This window comes from Aricia agestis, chromosome Z (assembly GCF_905147365.1).
Source record: "Aricia agestis chromosome Z, ilAriAges1.1, whole genome shotgun sequence".
Classification (NCBI taxonomy): Eukaryota; Metazoa; Arthropoda; class Insecta; order Lepidoptera; family Lycaenidae; genus Aricia; species Aricia agestis.
In genome coordinates, this window is record NC_056428.1 from 7,308,006 (window position 1) to 7,332,864 (window position 24,859).

The 24,859-nt window shown below is 37.0% G+C and overlaps 2 protein-coding genes across 2 annotated transcripts; both read right to left on the bottom strand.

Moving 5' to 3' along the window:
• LOC121738719 (uncharacterized protein C16orf52 homolog A) lies at positions 1 to 2,072 on the bottom strand. The gene is made up of 3 exons (XM_042130945.1): positions 1,815 to 2,072; positions 1,432 to 1,644; positions 1 to 207 (listed from the first exon to the last, which is right to left on the bottom strand). The coding sequence occupies exons 1-3, from the start codon at positions 1,915 to 1,917 to the stop codon at positions 20 to 22; spliced, it is 504 nt and encodes a 167-aa protein (XP_041986879.1). The 5' UTR covers positions 1,918 to 2,072; the 3' UTR covers positions 1 to 19.
• Positions 2,073 to 11,443: 9,371 nt separating this feature from the next.
• Positions 11,444 to 17,658, bottom strand: LOC121738587 (opsin-2-like). The gene is made up of 8 exons (XM_042130747.1): positions 17,522 to 17,658; positions 16,786 to 16,971; positions 16,393 to 16,602; positions 15,132 to 15,268; positions 14,110 to 14,275; positions 13,474 to 13,660; positions 12,242 to 12,324; positions 11,444 to 11,928 (listed from the first exon to the last, which is right to left on the bottom strand). The coding sequence occupies exons 1-8, from the start codon at positions 17,590 to 17,592 to the stop codon at positions 11,820 to 11,822; spliced, it is 1,149 nt and encodes a 382-aa protein (XP_041986681.1). The 5' UTR covers positions 17,593 to 17,658; the 3' UTR covers positions 11,444 to 11,819.
• Positions 17,659 to 24,859: the final 7,201 nt, after the last annotated feature.

Below are 24,859 nucleotides of genomic sequence, written 5' to 3' on the forward strand. Positions count from 1 at the left end.
TTAAAAATCATTAACATACTTAAAAGTGTGGTAAACATACTTTTCCAGCAAATAGCTCAGATATCACAGTTATCCAAAGCGAGAGAACAAATAATATATATGAGATTCCGACTTGGTGGCTGTTGGGTAGCTGGTAGGGCTGGCCACCGATCTCATCCACATGGAAACCCATTGGAAATATTACAGCAGCCAAGCAGAAAACAACCACTGAAAAAATAATTCAAATTTTGTAACGATTTTGTATGTTGCCTATAAAAACACACCAATGAGGTTTGATAAGTATTTGATATTGTCTAATAGTGGCTGTGACCACTGACCTCCATTATACAAGTACGCTGGTCGCTGGACTTATGATACCCACCTGCTTCTTGTGCCTATTTGAAGTGGAATCAGCGCCCCTAATGTGGGGGAAGAGAACTAAATCAGACGTAAATTGCAAATGACAGCTTAATCGTTATTGGTTGTCATCACTAATATAGATACTACTACTAGTATAGAGTACTTGGAACTTCAAGTATTCTCACTTCTGCTATCTTCGTCAATATGGCGACTTTCAAAGGTCATTTTTACGTCAAATTTAGTTCTCTTCCCCCACATTGGGGGCGCTGATTCCGCTTCAAATAGGCACAAAAATAGCTGTCATTTCAAAGAGTATCATAAGTCCAGCATACTTGTTTAATGGAGGTCAATGCTGTGACACCTTTATAAAACAAAAACAGTTTAGAAACTGATTTTGTTTTTTGTCACTTTGACATATTTCTTCCACAATAGACATAACCAGTAGTTCCACTGCAAAGAAACGGACAGGTTTCAATATCTGTCAAATTCGTCGGGTTTCACTAGGATTATGAATGGAATGTACTGATACTGATATAATTTATTTTTAAATATTTAAAATAAAGATTTCAAAATTGGATTCTGACAATTTTAATCAAATGTGCCAAAACACAAACAACAATACAACCAAAGAGAGACACGTCCAGAGAATCTGTCAAAGTTTTAAATTCGTAGGTAACAACCCTAGCAACGACGCCGCCCCTTCCCGATGTTCCTACTAAGTATCTTATCTAGTACTTTTGTCGAAAATTTAGTACTTTCATAGAAAATTTATAAAAGATATGAGCAATTCTTTCACAGAAGACGTAATAAATCGATTTGCTGAAGACCCTCGACAAATTACTTTTAAAATAGACAATATATAAGTACCTGGTTAAAAAATTATACAGGGTGTAACTAAAATAAGTGATAATACTTTAGGGTGTATACATGTTCCTTGTAGAGAGTTCACTATGAAAGTAGCAGTGCTGAAAAACCAAAACTTTTTTCACTTTTGTATGGGGAAACTCATGACACTTCGGGCCCTTGTCTTGCCTTAATATTACACCTAGCTATATAAAATCTGATTTGATAGGAAAATTATATTATACTTACTTGCAGCAAATCCTACCCATCTTGCATATGGGATAACATTTCTATCAAAATGGCTGGATGCTAGGAGAATGACAGTTGTAGTAATGCAGATACATCCCATGAAGATACATATCAGGGCTAGGAGCCATTCAGGTTGGAGGTCTGGTGTGAAACAAACTTGAGGCCTGTTGTAGAGAGTTATACATGACCACATCAAACCCAGCCTAGTGTCACCTGTTGATAAGTGATAAAGATTATATCTTAGGTAAGATAAACAATAAAAGGAAAAATATAAAAATTTTAAATTGCAGATACTTTATGCATAATTTGAAGGTCATAAAACTCACGGAAACAAGTAGAAAAATACAGAGAAAAGCAATGAGCCAGTTTTGTAGATTTCTTACCTCCAACATCAGTAATAATCCAATCGGGCATTGCAAGGCTAACGATAGCAAAAACATCTGCGGTCATAAAAAGTGTTCCGGATATCAAGGTAAGTTTGTCCATTTTTAGGGTTGATAAAACCAAATTTCGGATTTTGTTAATGTTACTATTCCATTGTTCGACTAACGAAGATTTACTTCTGTGATTGTACTAAACTGGTATTTTAGATTGACTATCCAAGATTTTTCTGAAGCTACTTATATATTTCCAACAGAGTAATTTGTATTCTGTGATTTCCAAATTCCAGATCTTATTATTATTTTATTTATCTGATTTTATCACCACAAATATTTTTGGGACGTAATTTTCTTCTTCTTGTTTTTTTTAATATGGCGATTGGCGACTAGCATAAAAGGGCCCATTCACGGCAGGACTGCACGGCAGTCCTGCAGTGAATGGGCCTCACTGATTGGTTCACACTAAGTGTTGCCGGCCGGAAACACCAAGCCGTGCAGTCCTGCCGTGAATGGCCTTTTAAAACAATTAGTATGGCCTATGGGAGTTACGATTCCTTAAGAGCCCAGGAGATGATTAAACGGTTTGATTCAAACCTTACGTGTTTGATGCAACCGTTTGATGTCGGTTTGAACGGTTTGTCAAACGACACTGCGCAGTTTCATTCAATACTCGCTGTCGAGTACACGTCTTGTGATGCAGAAGATGCTCTAGATTCTAGAACGAGGATCGCGATTTTCTTATCTTATGTTTATAACGTTAATGTCCTCTGTCAGAAGAGAAAAAAAAGATGTACGTGGGAGAGCCATGCTTCTGCACGAATGGGCCGGCTTGCCCGAAGAAATACCACGTTCTCACAGAAAACCGGCGTGAAACAGTGCTTGCGCTGTGTTTCGCCGAGTGAGTGAGTTTACCGGAAGCCCAATCCCCTAACCTATTCCCTTCCCTACCCTCCCCTATTCCCTTCCCATCCCTATTCCCTACCCTCCCCTATTACCCTATTCCCTCTTAAAAGGCCTGCAACGCACCTGCAGCTCTTCTGATGCTGCGAGTGTCCATGGGCGACGGAAGTTGCTTTCCATCAGGTGACCCGTTTGCTCGTTTGCCCCCTTATTTCATAAAAAAAAGACTGGTCCAAAGAATGGTATGGACTATGGACTAACATAATATCGTTTTACCCACGAACATCTACAGAAAGTGCTCGAAACTACAGATTCTTTCTTTTTTTCTTCTTCATAATCCAGCACTAAACTAAGCCGGGTTTGATCAAACCTTCAAACGTGTCGGAACACGATTAAACGGCGCGTCAAACACAACGAAAATATGAAATTTCATCAAACAAGCTTCAAACACGTAAATGTTTGACAAACCGTTCAAACTAGCTTTGTAAACGATCAAATCGGTTTGAGTCAAACCAAAATTTACGTGTTTGAGTCAAACCGTTTGATCGTCTTCGGGGCCCTTTAGTTTGACTGGACAGAGCCTTATATCGGTGTATAAGCGACAAAAGTGTGTAATATTATGTCCTAATTACTAGGACATAACAAAGGAGTCGGTCTGCATATTTCATGTAATAAAAATATTAAAAAAGGTTTTAAGTGAACATTTAATGCTAGATATTGTTGAGTTTTGTGGTTCCGCTAAATAATAAACCATAAGAATGGCCAAAGAATGCCTCAAACACGTGGATTTAACATTAATTCATGAAGCCCTAAGCGGCCGCATCCGGCCGCGATAACAATAGATAAGCTATTGTGTCTCGTTATTCCACGATCGATGGGTTGAAAAAAAACGTTGTTCAAAACTTATGTATTTACATAAGTTTTGAACAACGTTTTTTTGGGCTTTTCAATCGGAATTTTTGTAAGCTAAAAAGATAATTTATAAGTTTATTAATCCCTTATTCGTGCTACATAAGGCATTAGTGCTAAAAATGTCACATCAATTAATAATTTGGCTATAAATATTGCATAGCTTTTTACGTGTGTTTACGGATTCTCATCACTTGAACTATAGTTAATCGTTATCATGAACTAATTGACTTTCTTTCCTGTATCATAATGTGCTTCTAAATAATCGACAAATAGAAATATTCAAGAAAATAAACGCACACTACTTGTATGAAAATAAGCACAAAATGGCCATTTTGTGCTTATTTGCGCGATGCGGACTAACGGCCGTTCCCAATATTTGATCTATCTCTGGTTTTGCTTTACTAGAGATAGGAATAGCTCACATTAGACATTAGAGACATATATTTTATGTCAATTGTGAGCTATTCCTATCTCTAGTAGGGCAAAATCAGAGATAGATCAAATATTGGGAACGACGTAAGGCTACATTTAAAACGTACGGTAGTGATCATAGACATAATATATACTGTCGTATATGGTAGTGATTATATTCTCTTTGACTACATTTTCCTTATTCATTGGAATGATTGGAATACATCTATACTATAATACTTTATCTATGGTTTGTGTTGTGACTTGTGAGTTGTGACAAATGCATTGCCTTTTTTATGTCGGCTGTACACTCTCGCCGAGAGCTCTCGGGCGAGAGTCTCGTGTGAGAACCCCTTGCCCGAGTGCGATCATGTACATTCTCGCTTAGTTCAATCGCAGTTATGAACTCAGAGAAGAGGGATCATTATTTTTCTCTATGCATCGAAAGATTTCATTGTAATCCAAAGATCTTTAATCATATTTAATTTTATTGTATTGTATTAGTTGCCCCCCCCCCCGTGGATCATGTTGACGTCCCTAATAAGTATATTATTATCTATAAAAATTTAAAATTAAGAAAACGATTTTTTGTCATTTGTTTGCAATACAATATTTTTACAACTAAAAATTATTAATTTGTTATTCTTTATAAACACCTAGCTTATGAAAAATCTGATTTGCCCCCCCCCCCCCCCCCCCCCTGGCCCAGAACCTGGGTAATTTGCCCCCCCCCCCCCTGCCTCAGAACCTGGGTACGCCTATGTTTGTTTGTTTAGTTGTAATGAATAGGCTCAAAAACTACTGGACCAATTTTAAAAATTCCTTAACCATTCGAAAGCTACATTATTTACGAGTAATATAGGCTACTTTTTATTTTGGAAAATATAGGGTACCGTAAGATATTTTGGTTTTTCTGACACAAGGTGAAAAAAATCAACCAGAAAAAGAAAAGTTACTTATTTTGCGTATGCTGCCTAAAGTATAAAAGATAGAACCATACAATGTTCTAAGTAAATGTAGACCTTATAAAGTTTTAGGCAAATATCAAATTCCAGTCCACCATAAGCGAAACTTGGCAAACGAGAGAAATATGTTTTTGTCTATTGATAAAGGTATTTCTTGGAATTTTCAGGTATTCGGATATTATATCGGAGGTAGTGTGTAAAGGAAAATATAAAAATACAGTTTTGATAAGAGATTACGCTTTAAAACCTTGTTAAAGTTTGGACATATCGGTGTTTGGTGTATACTGTCGAAATTTATCGGAGTTTGAAAAATATCGCTGTGGACTTATCGGATTTAGAAAAATAGGTACTGGACTTACCTAGTTTTGATAAATCTTATTTTGACAATCCCGTACTGAGGGTTATTTCATCGGAATATTTTACTAAGCCATAAAATAAAACACATCTTATTACAATGTAGTTTAACTTTATTCTCGGCATTTTTATTATTAATAACTTTTGACACAGACATCTTCTGTGCTCTTTCAGGATTCACCAGTCACCACACTAATTTGTATACTGCGTTCTTAGATTTTTCTCACTGAATTCAATAAAGTCGACGACAGCAAGGTGTATTTTCTCTCGAAAATTCTTCAAACTGGCTGCCATCTTGGACGCCATTCTTAGTTGTGATTGGTCGAAGTGGACGTGCTTGAGTTTGATTTCGATTTGTCAATGGACGTACCGGGTTTTGAAATAAATCGTCGATTTTAAACGTTGTTTTTATACAGTTTTTGGGGACTTATCGTGATTTGGAAAAAAGAAACATAAAGATAACTAAATTTCAAATTTAGCGCCATTCGTTGTTCAGTTTCGAGTACCGTATAGGTGTGACTTGCCGGGTTTTGATATTCACCTACACAAATATCTACAAAAATGTCTGCGACACACTATACCTATCTATGTCGATTGAGGCACAACAACTTTTATTTATTTAAAAAATCTTGTTTTTTTTTTACTACATTTTAAACGCATTTATTTTACTCATGCTGATAATCCTTATCAAAGTAAATTATTTCATCACTAAGTACAGTTTGTGTAGATAATATTTTGTCTTTGAATAATTAAAATTGGACGTTTGGTTTAGAAGTTATGGCGAAATTAAAAATTGCGATTTACGCCCGTTTCCAAGTGGGCGCTACCAAGGCGGGGGTGCACAGTAGCGAAGATTATGACCGGCCCTGCAGCTGGTGAATTAGCTCATAGCCTCATATACCAAGAATACCAATAATCCCTACTGATTTGCTTAATATAAGTTCAAAAGACTCCAATTTCCTGTAAAAAATTCTTTTGCACTAACCTTAAATAAATAAGAATATAAGAATAAGAAGATTAAGAATTATTTCACACATTTTAGGTCACTTTAAGAATATTGTTTTTTCCTTGGAAGTCGGGTTCAATTTTTGTTAAAAAATAATAATCGTAAATCTATTCCTACAAATTAGTAGGAATCGTCAAATGCTTCAGAAAAAATCAAAATCACTATATGTTTCCATACAAATTTCAAGGAGTCCTCTCGATTCCTCATGGATCCCATCATTAGATCACCACTTTTGTGAACATGGTAACAAATTCGAATTCAACTCTGTACAACGACAAAATAATCATGAAAATCGGTCAACAAACGGCGAAGTTATAACCTCCTCCTTTTTGGAAGTCGGTTAAAATAATGTTTTACGTATGGGCAACTTTACATTGCCCTATTACGAGTCGGGGCACCCGACCATCAGTAAGGTATATATTTTGTTACAAAAATAACTAAACGTCAAATGTTATTTATAGAGAAGCTCTACAATAATCGCTTTAGTTATCTATCCTGAAACAACGGGCTGCACTCCGGGACTACCGCCAGAAGTGAAAACTTATTATTAATTACAATTAAATATTCTCATCACTAACAACTTTAACATCCACAGAAACATAATCTTACAGCCTGCGGATAATGACTGCGTCGTCGATGTTAATGTCGGTGTCTGTGAATTGACCTGGGAATAATTTTGCTGACCGTGTCTTTCCTGGGTAGGCTTTTTGCTAATTGCAGCGGTAACCGATATCCACGCGAGCGGAGCCGCGGGCGACTGCTAGTATACTATATTATGGCGGAAAAACTTATACATATATATTTTCACCATCGGTTTTCTAAATCGTCATATCCGTCAGGTCTAAAGTCTAGTCAATGTCTAAGTATAAAGTCAATATAGTCAAGAAGTCAAGTCGATCGATTCAGTAAAGTGGTAGACGCTTTACTGAAACTTTTGATGGAGTTTGGGAGGGAACACAAAATAGCACGTTTCTGGATATTGCATCACTTTCCTACACTTGTGCACGATAAGGAATATCTAATGGTTAATATCCTACCAATATTACACATTAAAAACCCAGATAACACAATTTTAGGAAAATAATACAAAAACACAACATCACTCTTTCACATTCCCGGCAAAACTCCTTGACAGTTTATGACAGTGACAGAAACACAACAAACATTTTGTATTTTTTTTAATGTATACCTAGGGCTGAGGTTTCTGATTCCTGAATTCTGTTTAGTCTGTTATAATTAAAAGAAAGACTTTTTAGTGTGTCTGTCTGTTTAGTACCTACCCATTCAATTAGAGTAGCAATGTCTTACAAAAGATTCTCAGAAATGCGTAACCACTTTTTTGTTCAAAAGACAATGTCAAGTCATATATTCGTTATGTCATTATGTATGTGAGATATGCCTGCAGGCATCTTCGAAGTGGCAACGCGTTGCTACCGTAAACTTCCAATCTAGTTACGTTAGTAACATAGATAATATCATTGTACCCATTCACACCATTTACGGCCGTTCCCAATATTTGATCTACCTCTGGTTTTGCCCTACTAGAGATAGGAATAGCTCACATTAGATCAAATATTGGGAACGGCCGTTAAAGGTCTTTGATTAACGCTGAAACCATTGAAACCGTTTGATGAAATTCGCGAAAATTGACGAATCGCGGAAAAAAGTTAAAATACGGTTTCCTGTGACAAAGGCATTATAGCAAAAATTTGCGGGCAACATTGTTTAAATAGCGAATGAAATGAAGTGACACTATTGGTATAGATAAGTTAGGTACTTCTGAGGGTATACCGTATAATATACTTACCTGAAGCTTGCGTCATTGCTGTACTGGTCCACTGATGTCGAGGACATCGTGGATTACATCAGTAAGAAGACGTCACTATCCACCCGAGTTTACTTTCGAGCGTCTGCAGTCTCACCACGAGACTGCAGACGCTCGTGGTGTTCTTTTATGATGAGAGTAAATGACGTATCTGGTGGAGGTAGAGGAATGGCCGACTGGCATAATCTACCGGAGGTTTCGGGGAAGACTTCGGAAAGCGTCCGACACGTCGCCGCGCCGCCAACACGACGTGATCAACCCCAAGTTCCATTTAATGTTAAAAACGATCAAAACCGCTCAAAATGCCTCCTATTTTGAGAGTTTCGATTGTTTTTAGGGTTCCGTACCCAAAGGGTAAAACGGGACCCTATTACTAAGACTTCGTTGTAAGTCCGTCTGTCTAGCTGCTAGACATCTGAAATTTTCACAGATTGTGTATACTTATCTGTTGCCGCATGGTTGCCGCTATAACAACAAATACTAAAAACAAAAGTCGTGTTCGTTTCGTTTTTCGGTGCACATTGCGCATGCGCAAAGTTAAAAATTAGTGTCAGTGTGAGTGTCATGTTCTAAAATCGTTAGTATTTTATTGAACATGACACTCAATTATGAAGTTGGCAGTCAGCTGCTAAACTGCGAAAAAATTAAACGAACACGGCTAAAATAATATTAATATTTAAGTTTATTTCCCATACAACAAACTTGACTTTTTTGCTTTTTTTGCTCGATATCAATAATAGCAACAGGTAGGCACTTGAAATTTTCACAAAGGCCTTTCAGGTGTACTTTAATAATTAATAATAATATTTACTTAAATAAAATAAGAATTTAAGGGCTTCCATATAAAAAACACAATGGCCAATTTTTGCTCTATAACGGTACGGAACCCTTCGTGCGGAAGTCCGACTCGCACTTGGCCGATTATTAACATTAAATGGAACGCAGGGAAAGTATGATATAATTGGTCGTGTTCATTGGCGTAATTTTTAGAGCATGCGCTGCAGAACCTATTATTGCGCATGTCAAAATCATGGCGACGACAACGTACGGTACACGTTATTTAAACTTGACAGGTAACTAATCTATATATAGCATAAACATATATATAGTATATCTTTCTCTTTCTTTATATATAAAATTCTCGTGTCACAATGTTAGGCCGCGTACTCCTCCGAACCGCTTTACTGATTTTAACCAAATTTTATATATGCATATCTCACAGAACAAGTTATTATTGTTAAATATTGTTACGTGCTAGGGTTCGAGGATTTGGAGAGAAAGACCTGCTGACTCTCTTGAAGACTTTATTCACTAAGTCTAGGTAACACAAGCACACACTATGTCACAACACTTAGCACTAAGTCCAAACACTAATCACTAGGTTCAATCACTAAGCACTATCACTGTCCTAGGTCGTCGCCAAGTCGCAGGTTCACTGGTTAACTCACTGTTGATCGCTTGTTTTCACTCCGAAGTCGTCTTCCTGATAGCTCGAATCGAACTGAATTATCAGCCCGACTGTCTGCGACTATTTATACGGGCCGGATCGAATCTCAGAATTCTCCGGAATATCCCAGAATAAACCCGATATGCGTAACCAAGTATGGGATATTTCTAGAAAATACTCGTAGGTACACCTAACGCCATCTAGTATCGAGTAGGGGATTTATGTTATATTCTGTGTTGCCCTGATCAGTTTCGCTGGACCGCCGCTAGATGGCCCTGTGTGTCCGTAACAATATGTTTATAAGATTGTAAATACCGCGAGATTGTAATATTTTTTTTTATGAAATAAGGGGGCAAACGAGCATACGGGTCACCTGATGGAAAGCAACTTCCGTCGCCCATGGACACTCGCAGCATCAGAAGAGCTGCACGTGCGTTGCCGGCCTTTTAAGAGGGAATAAAAAGAAAAAAATAATTAAATCGGTTTACAAACGGCGGAGTAATAGTTAAGCACAAATAAAAAACGAACATAACACCTCCTCTATTTTGAGAGTCGGGGAAAATTGTAGCGTATGTGTTATTATAATGTATAAGCTATATTATTGTGAAGTTTCGTTAAAAGCCGTTCAGTAGTTTTTGAGGAAAAGAGTAACAAGCATCCATACATCCATAAAAACTATCTCCTTTATAATATTACTAGCAGTCCCGACAAACGTTGTTTTGCCATATAAAGTATTTCGCCCATATTATTTTATTGAAGTGACTAAATAAGTATAGAACCATGGCAACGTCCATCGCTATCGCGTCGCACAAACAAAGTATGGGCGCCGTGAGCCGTCAGTCTCGAGTTGTAATAATTTACTATAATTTTTTCAACAAATGCACTTATCAATATAAAAAGTAGCCACTAGCCAGTAGCCTATTCTCAGACAGATATATTATATATTATATATTATTATTATTATTATAAAGGTAAAAATCAGTAAAGTAGTTTCGGAGGAGTACGGTAACTAACATTGTGACAAAACATCATTCATTATGAGACCACCTACTCGTCATTTTGAATGAAATTCCTAAATTGTCATAGGACCTCCTCACTCGACCGCGGTCGGGCACAGACTATGGGTATGGGCCACGTGTAGATGCGTATTGCGTACCGCCAACGCTGGGCCATTCCCTTTGATGTGCGGCAGAAAAACCGACACCGTCGCCATCCCACGATCATCGCTGGCGCCATCAGCCATCCTACACCACTACCGTCCTCCACACGCTGGGCCATCGTAATGGGCTACTCCGATGGGCCATCGTGTAGAGGCGCAAGGTATTTATAATATGGACCAGGTTGCCTGAATCAAATGGTATAATAAAAATTAACAATTAAAAAATATATCGTACAAGGTTTTGTAGTGTATGTCACACCTCCCTCCTATATAAGTTAGGGTAATTAATTATTAAGTTAGTTAATAAAGATCCATTGCGACAAAAACATCTTTCATTTAAGTCTCCCAAGCCTGCACATTGCATGGCGACCCTGCCAGTGCTGCCTTGCGGCAGCGCTGCGCAGCAGGTACAGGGGCTATTGAAGTTAATTTAAATAAATAAATGGACTAAAATTATATTTTACGAAGATAAGACTGTTATTAAGTGAAAAGTGGAATTTAACATTGACTCAAAAATGTGTGTGAAAATATGTACTGATAAAAATTAACGGCCGTTAGTTAGTTAATAAAAATCAGTCGCGACAAAAACATCTTTCATTTAAGTCTCCCAAGCCTGCACAGTTTTGTTTTTTGCTGTGTTAAAGAAAATCCCATTTCATAGTATGCTTCTTTATTGTTTCATTATTATAATTCATAATTCAGAACATTTCGTTCCACATTACATCATGTGTAGCAGTATCGAGTCCGTCATCAAGCCGAGTCGTGTGTTGACACAAGTACAAAATGCGAATAACATTTGAGCTTAAGTTTACACAAAAAATATTTTTTTATTACTTTAAGAACGCGTTTTCTCACGTTATTTTGCAGTTCTACTCTAAATTTTCGTTCATAATAATTTAAGTCCATGATCTAGCCGAGTCGTTTGAGAGAGACATCGTTAGTCTGAGCGTCGTCATCGTTATAGCCGTAGCGTAAGCGTTGTCGTCGTTATAGGCGATGCCGTTATAGTCTAGGCTATGTGATTATAGTCTAGGCGGAGGCGGGGGCGGCGGAGTTCGTAGTACCGGTAGTGCCGGTGGAGGCGGTGTCGCTGGGCTCGTTTATTTGCAGCCACGGCATACGGCGTTGTAGTTCTTGCCTGTAAGTTCGTATTTCTTGAGTATTGTAGGTAACTTTTATATTATATCTTAATATATATTATACGAGTACCTAGTAGTAGTTGTAGGTAGTCCCAATAAGCTAATTACAATATTTGGGCCCCAAGCTCTAGAGCAGACTCTTTTCTATATACGTTTACCCTGTAGATTCAGCGTCTCATATAATAAAGTGATTGAATGATGAAGAACTATCAATAAAAATTAAATAAGCCAGGAACATTTCTCGTCTGGTTTCTTATAAAAATGATTATGCTCATTTTTAGAATTGAAATTTATAAGATGCTTGTTATTTACCTATATTTAGGGTGACTGATTGCGTATACCCACGGATCGATACACGCCACGGCTTTGCACGTCACAGCAGGTATCATCGTCACCTGTAACATAATAATAATATTCATTAAACTTACACTTTTCGGTGAATTTACTTTCTATTAAATATAAGCTAAAGCCTATGATTAAATGAGAAACTCTCCTACGTACAATATAACGTTTATGAAGTGCTACGCAGAAACTACGGGGGGGGGCTACGTGTGTGCTACGCGGGTGCTACGAGGATGCTACGCGGGTGCTACGGGGATGCTACGCGGGTGCTACGGGGATGCTACGCGGGTGCTACGAGGATGCTACGCGGGTGCTACGAGGGTGCTACGCGGGTGCTACGGGGATGCTACGCGGGTGCTACGGGGATGCTACGCGGGTGCTACGAGGATGCTACGCGGGTGCTACGAGGATGCTACGCGGGTGCTACGAGGATGCTACGCGGGTGCTACGAGGATGCTACGCGGGTGCTACGAGGATGCTACGCGGGTGCTACGCGGGTGCTACGCGGGTGCTACGAGGATGCTACGGGGATGCTACGCGGGTGCTACGAGGATGCTACGGGGATGCTACGCGGGTGCTACGGGGATGCTACGCGGGTGCTACGAGGATGCTACGCGGGTGCTACGAGGATGCTACGCGGGTGCTACGGGGATGCTACGCGGGTGCTACGAGGATGCTACGCGGGTGCTACGGGGATGCTACGCGGGTGCTACGAGGATGCTACGCGGGTGCTACGGGGATGCTACGCGGGTGCTACGGGGATGCTACGCGGGTGCTACGCGGGTGCTACGAGGATGCTACGCGGGTGCTACGGGGATGCTACGCGGGTGCTACGCGGGTGCTACGCGGGTGCTACGAGGGTGCTACGAGGATGCTACGTGGGTGCTACGGGGATGCTACGCGGGTGCTACGCGGGTGCTACGAGGATGCTACGGGGATGCTACGCGGGTGCTACGCGGGTGCTACGAGGATGCTACGTGGGTGCTAAGAGGAAAGAACTTCACTCAAAGTAAGTATATTAAATTACTATTTTAGTGTGATTTTATCGATAGTTAATTGTGTCTAATAAATAATTATTGTTCTTATTCTTTATTCTCATTACTTAATATATTTTATTCGGATATATTTAACAAATTTTAGCCTGTCATAGGATACAAAATCTGTAGACGTTATGTTTAATATCTTGCAATCATTCAACATACCCCAGGTGTCAACAAGTTCTGGTCTCCGAAGGCCCCTATCAGCGCCATGACGCCGTAGGGTGTCCACGAGGCGACGAACAGGAAGCAGACGGTGAGCGCCGCCTTCGCTATCCTGATCTCGGCGGACTCCGCGCCCGCGTTCTGGTTCGAGCGCAGAGAGTCCACGTTCATTTTCTTCGCTTGTTCCCTGTTTTAGTTTAAGTTTGTAGTATTACTTATTACTTTGTAGTTAAACTTACAAATAATAAAAACTAAGTTAAACCATTATTTTTTTTCCAGCTACATCGAAGCAAAAGAGGTTTTCTATCAGAGAAATTGATTCCTATAGGCAGATGGCCCATGTACGTAAGAGCGGCCTCTAAATCTATTCCCTGATTGTACTAGGTATGTTTTTTCCGTCGCAACTAAACTGCTGCTAATAATATCTTAAGATTACCAGGAATTTTTTCTTCAGAGAATTTTATTTATTTATTAAGGCAAAAACAGCTTTTTACAAAAAATATTACAAATATGATTACAAATAAACTTAAATTTTAAGGTAAATACCTTTTTACCAGTCCATTCTACTGTACTGCTCGAAATTAGATTAGCGCCTTCTTACCTATTACTTCTGTCAACTACAAGGTGCAGGCTTACCTCAGCGCAGCCTCGTGCGCGAAGACCTGTCGCACGATGCCACTGTAGAAGTATATGATCATGGTCATGGGGAACACGTAGCTGCACAGAAAGATGCACCCCACGAACAGCTTCGTGTCGAACGTGTTGCTCAGGTAGTCGAACGTGCACGACGTCAAGTAACCCTCTGTTGGTTGACGGGGTGTTTTAAAAAGATCCGCGTTGAGAGGGCACCAAAGCTACGCGTCCACCGGGTCGAAATCGGAGCGTACGGTGCGGAGCGTCGTCATTTATAATTTATCAGGCGCAGGAATGACGTTTCAGTGCAGGCAGTACCGTAGAAATCAATACAAAGCAACAAATCCGTCTGCTGCGTACGCTCCGATTCCGATCCGGTGGACCCGCACCTTTAGGACTTTGTTACTAGTAAACACTAGGGATCAGGTTGTCTTAATACTACGAGCTCTCGTAAGTTGATTTTGTTAGAAGTTGAACCTATTCATAAGAGGATACCATCAGGTTCAGCTAATAGATTGCTTTACAAGTTAAGACGACCTTTAACGTATGGAGCTGTTATAAGGGCTTGCTGCATATAGGAACTATTAGAGCGCGTTCAGACGTGCGTGTGTTCTAATATAGCGTATGGGAAAACACGCGCGCGGCACGCGCTGAATCCGCGTCGAACCCGCGCGCGTGCCTCGCACTTGTTTTCCCATACGCTCCAGCAGATCACACGCAGAACACGCGCACGTCTGAACGCGCTCTAAGAAGGGACAAGTAGCTGGGTAGCTCCACATGTTTTCATTTGCTTTAGAGTTAACACCGATACGGCTTCTTTAGCTGGTCTAAGTGATTAAGCGGCTTAAATCACTTTCTTAAAGAATTCTTTTTAAATTATTTAAAGTCGCGTGTTTATTTTTACTAATTTGTATTACAATTTTGAAATAATCGCGGTCTTAAGCGTGAGAAAACACACACTTATTTTCATTATAATCATTAAATATATCCGTAAAAAAAATAAAGAATAGAAAATTTCACAATACCTGGTACGTATCGTCCCCATACTTCGAACAGTGGCATCAAGGACCACGGCGTCGCGTAGATCCATATACACGCGACCATCAGGATCGCCTTACCCTGCGACAGCCGCCCGTCTAGAGGACGGGTTATTGTGGAATGCCTATAAGAACGCTTAACGTTAAAATGATATCTATACATATTATAAAACAAAGTAGCTTTTTTTCCCTCATATTGAAATAATGTTCCCTTTAATCTTTAAAACTACGCAACGGATTTTGATGATTCTTTCAGTGTTAGATAGCCCATTTATCGAGGAAGGCTATAGGCTATATTTTATTACGCTAAGACTAATAGGAGCGAAGAAATAGAGGAAAATGTGGAAAAAACGGGGAAAATTATTTGAAAGGGCTAACTTGATCGCGCTAATCTCAGGAACTACTGGGCGGATTTGAAAAATTCTTTCAGTGTTAGATAGACCATTTATTGAGGAAGGCTATAGGCTATATTTTATCATACTAAGACTAATAGGAGAATGTGGAAAAAACGGGGGAAAATATTTGAAAGGGCTTATCTCGTGAACTACTGGAGCAATTTTTATGTTATTTGGCACATATAAGAAGTAGATCACGTGAAGGATCATAGGCTATCGATTTTAATCATTTTTTCAGTGGCTGTATATTTTATACCCGTGCGACGCCGGGGCGGGTCGCTAGTCTATAATATAGGCTTATTAATGAGAAAAAATCAAATGAAAAAGTGTCCAATGTCTATGAAGCTAAAGTTTGTAAAAGTTCGAGTTTATGGAGAGAATATTGTATTCGCTTAAATTAGGAAACTGATTAATAAATAAAACACCAAAATGTATTTAAAGTCCTGTTTTGCCTGGTGACATGCGTGTAGAGTTTCACACGCATATATCACCACGATGTTTTTTTTCTAACTTTGTGTTAGTAAATCATTAACACGAAGGACGCTCTACGCGATATAAACTTTGATCACAAAATGATTATAGTGATTATTCTACAAAAGTGCAAAGTTAGGCTAGGGCCTAGGGGAATTATAATATTTTTAAATGCTTTCTAGAGAAATTAAGCCTACATAAAGTGATTAAAAGTTCTTCACCACTGCAAACCAAAATAATTTACATGGATACCTGCCTACAATTGTGGATCCCCATTTTTTATCAGGGCCAACATAGACCCCCGTCTAGTCTTGCGTGGACACCTGGACCACTTTGGGAATTTCTGCTCTAGTCTGACTTCTTTTTATGAAATACTCGTATACCTGTCGTACGCGATGCAAGCGTTGGTCATGCCAGCACCGATGCCGCTGTAGGAGCCCATTAGGGCGAATATCTTGCAGCCCAGGGCGCCCGTCGCAAAACCGCGCATTATACTGTTGTAGATGAAGATCGGTGCTTTTGCCATCATTATAAAGTCTAATATTGCTAGTTGTAGAATTAAAAGGTTGCTCGAGGTTCGGAGACTCTTTGTTCTGTAAGAAAAGTACGATTTAAATAAATTTCAAGGGTCAAAATTTAGGGTTCTCACGAAAAGTTTTATCTGAGAAAAGCAGCAATTTTATGTTTTTGAAAACAATTAACAAAAAAATCAACTTGTAGCCTAACTGTTTGCGTAGAATATACTTCAATATTATTTAAAGGTGAAGAAAACTTACGTGGCAAAAATAAATATGACAAGGCCGTTCCCGATAAGTGCAGCTGCGGTGAAGAACGTGTATAGCAGCGCGAGGGCCGTGTGCGCGCTGGCGGGCGGCGCCGGGTACGACAGCCAGTGTTCCGGCACCTGCGCCAGGTCCTCGCCCGTCAGACCCTCGCCCAGCATCTCTACGGCATCGCTTGATCTAAAAAAGTAAGCCTTCGCCATTTAAAAAGAGAAGAGATTTTGAAGCGTTGGCTGTTGCCGCTTAAAAAGATAAATAATAAATATTTCAAAATTGAAATAAAGTCCATTGGCTTGCTTAAATTTTAAAATCGAAATGAAATTCAGCGCGGAATTCTGAAGAATTTTCAGGAAACGTTCTAAGTTGATCTAAAAACTTTGCGGGTAGCTTGACTTGAAAAGAAGTCCAATTAAGTTAGTTTTCGAAAAGATTCATATCTATGGGAAACTAGCTGTCCCGGTAAACGTTGTTTTGCCATAAAATGATTTTCCCTGCCATAAAATGAAAGCAGGAAGCTTTTCTCTTGAAGTTTTTTCTGATTTTTTTCTATAGACCTCACGGAGCCCGGAAACTTTCCAACGAATGCAAAACCGTGAAAATCAGTTCGTGCGTTCTGGAGTTATAGCGTCAGGAAGAAAAAACCGACTTATTTTTATATATTAGATAAAATAAATACTTAAATATAAAAATATCATTGATATCAATAAATGAAAGAAATAATGCGACATACCTTAATGGCGCGAAGTACGCACCGTAGAGGTGGTAGGTCTCGTTTTTGTCCATGTCTATGGGGGGAATCATACCATGAGCAGCCCTCGGCAGTGTTCTCGGTCGCCCATACCACAGACTGACTGCTGCCAGACCTCGCTTCCACCCGTTTTTTATGTCATCTATCCGCTAATAAGATTACCTGGATTATCCGCCTATGATAGGATTAGTAACAGCTTTCGGAGCACAGATTTGTAGATATACGCTGCGCAAGCAAATATGATTAAATGTGATATAATTAAAGGAAGCCTTAAATGTATTTTTTGTTTTGCTAGGTTCGAGTAGAAATTCCGATTCAGTTGCCATTGGGTTGGTTTAGAAAGCGGTCGGCGTCTCAGGTATTCTCTTAGTTCTATCTATAAAGTTAGCATTGACTTCAATATTAAGTTACACTAATTAAATTAATTTAAATGAAATACCTAACAACAACATTATCTACTAAAACTCATGATCTTTGATCATGAAACTCATTACTTAACTTTAATTGAATAAAGATTTTGACATAAACTTCTACTAATATTTTATTAAGAGGGCGCATAAAGAAAAAAATCGCGAAGTTAGTTTTTTTAAATAACTCGATAAATATACAATATTAGAAAAATCCGCTAGTAGGTACCGTCCTTCGGTAATAAAATTTTATATTATTCATTCAACTAATGACTCATTTGAATGCACCGTTTTGAAAAGAAATAAAATATTCGTAAAATTAAATGCAATATATCTTTGTATTTTTTCTATCGAGAAACTTTTAAGATATTGTGTTTTCGCTAGTACCTACGGACCATCTATCTATCTATCTATCTATCTACCTTTCTATATACTTATAATAAAATCGTAGAGGTAAAATTTTTGTACATTGAAAATAAACTTGAAAAAACTAGTCAGAGGCATGTTAGAAGAGTAGTATAAATGACATTTTAACTGTTTTTCAAATTTTTGTTTCTCTGTCTGTTTGTCTGTTTGTACAGGCTAATCTTTGAATCCGTTGGACCGATTTCAATGAAATTTAGCATGATGATACCTTACATCTCTGGTCAACATCTTAGATACTTTTTTAACCGACTTTCAAAAACGGAGGAGTTAACGTTTACTTTGCTGTTTGTTGTCATATTTTTAAAATTCTTTTTTGTTGTATAAATTGCCCGAATTTAATACCATGTTTACAATAAAATCAGCCAAATGCGAGTCGGACTCGCGCATGAGGGGTTCCGTACCGCTATAGAGAATAAATAAGCCAAAAGTTGTGTTTTTGTATGGGAGCCCCCCTTAAATTTGAATTATATTCTAATTTTATTATTAACTAGCTGTTACCCGCGACTTCGTCCACGTCAACATAGTAAATAACAAAGATGGATAATCCGCTAACAAATATGAAAAAAGTAAAATATAACCTCCTCCTTTTTGGAAGTCGGTTATCAAGTAGCCTAAGTTACACCTTACTACATCAGCTATCTACCAAAAAAAAGTCCCGGCAAAATAGCTCCAGCCGTTTCAGAGATTATCCGGAACAAACAGACAGACACACAGACAAAAATTGTAAAAAATGTTGTTTTGGTGTATGTAGCGTAGGTATATAGATTCATATGCATGTAGTAAAAAACGGTTGTTTCAATATTACAAACAGACACTTCAATTTTATTTATATGTATAGATGTATAGATTATTAAAGTACTTACACATATAATTAAGGCTTCTGTGAAAATTTCAACTGCCTGCCTGTTGTCATCTATACTATAATATTATAATTCTGCAGAGTTTGTTTGTTTGTTTGTTTAAACGCACTAATCTCAGGAACTACTGGTCCGATTTGAAAAATTATTTTACTGTTAGATAGCCCATTGATTGAGGAAGGTTATAGGCTACATTTTATCACGCTAAGACTAATAGGAGCTAAAAAATAGAGGAAAATGTGGAAAAAAACGGGGGAAATTGTATGAAAGGGCTTATTTGAACGCGCTAATTTCAAGAACTACTGGTCCGATTTGAAAAATTCTTTCAGTATTAGATAGCCCATTTATCGAGAAAGGCTATGGGCTACATTTTATCATGCTAAGTCTAATAGGAGCGAAAAAATAGAGGAAAATGTGGAAAAAACGGAGGAAATTATATGAAAGGGCTTATTTGAACGCGCTAATCTCAGGAACTACTGTCCTATTTGAAAAATTATTGCAGTGTTAGATAGCCCATTTATCGAGAAAGGCTAAAGGCTATATTTTATCTCGCTAAGACTAATAGGAGCTAAGAAATAGAGGACAATGTGGAAAAACGTGGGAAATTATATGAAAGGGCTTAATTGAACGCGCTAATCCAGGAACTACTGGTTCGATTTGAAAAATTCTTTCAGTGTTAGATAGCCCATTTATCGAGAAAGGCTATAGGCTATATTTTATCACGCTAAGACTAATAGGAGCAAAGAAATAGAGGAAAATGTGGAGAAAACGGAGGAAAATTATTTGAAATTGCTTATTATCTTAAGAACTACTGGAGCAATTTTTATGTTATACGGCAAACGTGAAGAATAGACCACGTGAAGGAACAAAGGCTATTTTTTGCGGAAAAATGTACGGTTGCGTGAAATTCCCAAATTGCGCAAGCAAAGCCGCGCGGAACATCTATATATGTATAATAAAATCGTAGGAAAGTCAATTCTGTACATTGAAAATTTTTGTACAATAAATAATACTTGGGATGTGAATTGTGATCTACTATACTAACGCGGACGAAGTCGCGGGCAACAGCTAGTTATTGATATCGATCAAAAAGGCCAAGAAATCATGTTTTCTGTATGAGAGCCCCCTTAAATATTAATTTTATTTTGTTTTCAGTATTTGGTGTTATAGCGGCAACAGATATACACAATCTGTAAAAAATTCAGAACTCTAGCTATAACGGTTCTTGAGATACCGCAACTTTTCCTAATATTCGTAAACGATTATCCAAACCCTGGATGGATATTGACCACTGCGCACCTATCTCAATTCGTTACCGGCCATGGAAATTTTAAAGTCAAACTTTACGGATCTAAGTTCTACTAGCATCGGTCGAGCACTGATATTATTATATTTTCTGTGTCAAATATGTAGGATAAATAAAACGAAGAATTATTCAACAATTGTAATAGACATCACAACAACCATTTGGATCAAGTACAGCTACGGTATAATACATTAATATAATTTTTTTAAACAACCGAATTCTCAGTAAAATATTGTGCAAAACATTGTAAATGATTAGTGCTGAGCAAAGATCTGAAGATTACTGAAATCTCAAATCTAAAATATATGAATCAAGATATTAAATCAATATTTTCTTGAGAATTCCAGTTTTTTCATAAAACCTGTGAGACAAGCATTCTCACTTTACATTATGTAAAAATCGTTAAATTATAAAGACTTTCGTTGATCAGACAACTTAAAATCACTTCATACGTTAACATTTTCGCAGAATCACCATCAGCATAAATATTGGGTCTACTTATTAAAATATTAGTAGTCACCAAGATTTAGATTTTAAACACAGTGCCTCAGATCAAATAACAAAACAAAAAACCGACCAAGTGCGAGTTGGACCCGCCCATGAAGGGTTCCGCAGCAGCAATAAGGTTTATTTTTATAAAATTAAAAAGTTTTTGATTTATTTTTATATTTAAGTTGATTTAATGAAATTTTATTTAATGTTTACCATTTATAACGTAAAAAAACTACTTGCTAGATCTCGTTCAAACCAATTTTCGTTGGTAGTTTTTATAGTAATGTACATCATATATTTTTTTTAGATTTATCATGAATTTAGAGAGGGGGCGACACACATTTTACCACTTTGCAAGAGTCTCTCTCGCAAACTATTCAGATTAGAAAAAAAATTATTAGAAACTTCAATATGATTTTTGAAGACCTATCCATAGATACCCCACACGCATAAGTTAGATGAAATATATTTTTTTGTTGGTTTAAGGTTTACCATTTATGACGTAAAGAAAAAACTACTTGTTAAATCTCGTTCAAACTAATTTTCGTTGGTAGTTTTCATAGTAATGTACATCATATATTTTTTTTTGACTTATCATACTTTAGAAGTTAGATGGGTGACACACATTTTACCACTTTGGAAGAGTCTCTCTCGCAAACTATTCAGGTTAGAAAAAAATAATATTAGAAACCTCAATATGATTTTTGAAGACCTATCATAAATACCCCACACGCATAGGTAAGATGAAATTTTTTTTTTGTTTCAGTTGTTCCTATGGGGACCCCTAAATTTTTTTATGGTTTTTCCATTTTTATATCAAAATCTTAATGCGGTTCACAGACTACATCTACTTAACAAGTTTCAATAGTATAGCAACAGACAGACAGACAGACAGACATGACGAATCTATAAGGGTTCCGTTTTTTGCCATTTGGCTACGGAACCCTAAAAAGCACATCGCTTTTGGTACAACTACGTGCTACTCGTACCTTGTTTACTCGCGCTTACACGCACACATGCATAGAACTATGCTAGTTACTTCGCGTTTTGTCGACTAGTGCACTAGCATAGTTTGTCACATTATACTTTAATGAAAAGAGCTAGCCTCACATTGTTGTTCATAAGACTACCTTTGTTTTCTATTTAGGCTGAGGTACCAATATTATGTACATAAAGTGATACTGGATATTAAAACAATAATACAAATAATGGGAACTCTTAGTACACGGTCATGCTAGTTCTTATTTCTTTGTGATTTGGATATTATGCGATATTTTTGTATATACACATAAAGGGCCCATTCACGGTAGGACTGCCGTGCAGTCCTGCCGTGAATGGGCCCTTTTACAAGAAAAAGTGTTCTATTAATCTAGCGATTGTCTACGCTTTTATATTTTTAAATTTCGATGTGTATAGGAGCTGAGGATAAGAAAACTTCGTCTTTCTTCGTAGCTGATAGTAGTACTAACTAGTAAATAGAAAGAAGTAGTAGTATTATATATGTAAAACTAATATTTAAGTATTGCGGCAAAATCATATTGTAATGTTTTGCAGCAACGGGATTAGACTAGGGGAGACTAGTGATTGTTGATTAACTTAAATCTATATATATAAAACTCAAAGGTGACTGACTGATTGACATAGTGATCTATCAACGCACAGTCCAAACCACTGGACCGATCGGGCTGAAATTTGGCATGCAGGTAGATGTTATGACGTAGGCATCCGCTAAGAAAGGATTTTGATAAATTCCAATTCCAAGGGGTTAAAATAGGGGACGAAAGTTTGTATATAATAATCCATCATAACGCGAGCGAAGCCGCGGGCAAAAGCTCGTATTATATACTTACTATATATTTATTTTACATATTATGTATACATAGCTTTAATTTCTACATATTTATGTAGAAATTAAAGCTATGATGTAGTTAAGTAATTTGCATGCTGGATTTTCACTAATTGACATTTTAATTGTATTGCTAGACTGATGTTCATTATTATTTCCTGTAAAATGATTGAACATTAAAAGTTTTGTGCATGAGAATCGTCTAAAAGTGAATTTTGTATTTAATACTTAAGTAATGCAATGGTATAAAACGGTTTGAGTCTGTATAAAAATTAGAAATAAAAGATCGTGCTGCTACGAATTTCAACAAGAGAAAAATCGTACCCTATTAGAACACATGTTAGTTATTAGTTAATATTATACATCCACTACGACACCGAATAATATATACCTATACATTATACAACATATATTTCTATTACAAAACGTGACACTTATTTTCTTTTTTATATTATATCTATTGCTTTTATATTGTCTTTTTAGAAATATTCTTAGAATTAGTATTGTTATTACAGAATACAATATATTATGGTTGTAACACGAAATACAGATACTTACATTATGTTTTTTTTGTAGGATTTAACTCATATATTTTCAACAACCTACAGTAAAATATTTACTTTAGCTTTTATCGTAAACGAAGTTTACAGACATGACATTATCTTGGAACCGAATATCTTCAACTTCGTACGTAGTTTATGAATTAATCATTATAATATTATGAGTGCCGGGTTTTCATCTATTACTATTGAATCACTACCCGGGAAAATATCTTGAGACGCAGCTGGTAGTGTAAGGTCGGACCCCCATTTGGGCTCCCACTCATAGTATCGTTTCATGAAATCGAGTATCAAGAAATTTTAACCAGGTTATACCTTTTTATGAAACCGTTGTAAATCTATGACATACATCAAAGTTGCAATCTGCAAAAGAACAGAAGAATAGATAGAAATTTATAGTCTTTGTTACCTAAAGAGTCTATCTATCAATACAGTTTATCACTATTTTAGAAGTAAGCTAGTTAGAGGAAAATACACCCTATATATCACACTTATACAAGACGATAAAGGCTCGGGAAGGAAGTATTATGGACGATTCTTTTGCAATATCTAATTGATATAATTCTTAGCTATGAATTTACATGAATTATGTTTTAAAACTTGTTAAACTTTGATTAAACTATTACTATTGATGGTAAAGTAATATGTAGGTACAGTAACTTCAAAGCCTATGAGAACTACTTTTATATTTTAATTTGTATTTTATATTTTTAAGAAACCATAATTATTTGAGTTCTTGTAAAAGTGATTAGAAAATTACCAATGCAAATAGCATGGGCAAATTGATGGGCAATTAAAAGTAACACGTTTTTTTAAACTAATCATGATGAAAGTAGTCAAAACGTATGGTTGACACGATGAATTTTATCACGTAGACGATGTGTATAGAATAACATTTATAAAAAAGTTTAGAAATACTTTTACGAAAGAATATACCAATTACAAATATTAAAAAAATACACATGTACTTTATTTTTACCTCAAATATTTACCACATAGTATGTTCGTAGTTACAAAGTCTTTTAAAAGTGATCATTTAACGTGGATTTTTCCTTTTTATTACAAAAATTCGCTTTTATCAGTCTTTTATCTTATGGGGTCGTTTAAACGAAAAAGCGAAGGAAAGTTGAACAAAAATATAAACCTAGAATCACCTACATATCGTTATATTCTACTCTCCATGGTCCATCTACGGTTGAAATAAAATGGATTGTGTACTGTACAAGAAAATGCCACATAAATACATTCGCACTTCTAATTCAATGTAGTTTCAAAAATGCTGTGTATTTAAAAATGCATACAATACTAAATATTACCAGAAGCGAAATATGTGTAATTTTGTCATAGTTCAGTTCAACAACTTCTTATTGGTTATCTAGGGCAAAATTATTGTTGGTTCCTTTTTATTTCTTTACATAATGTTATT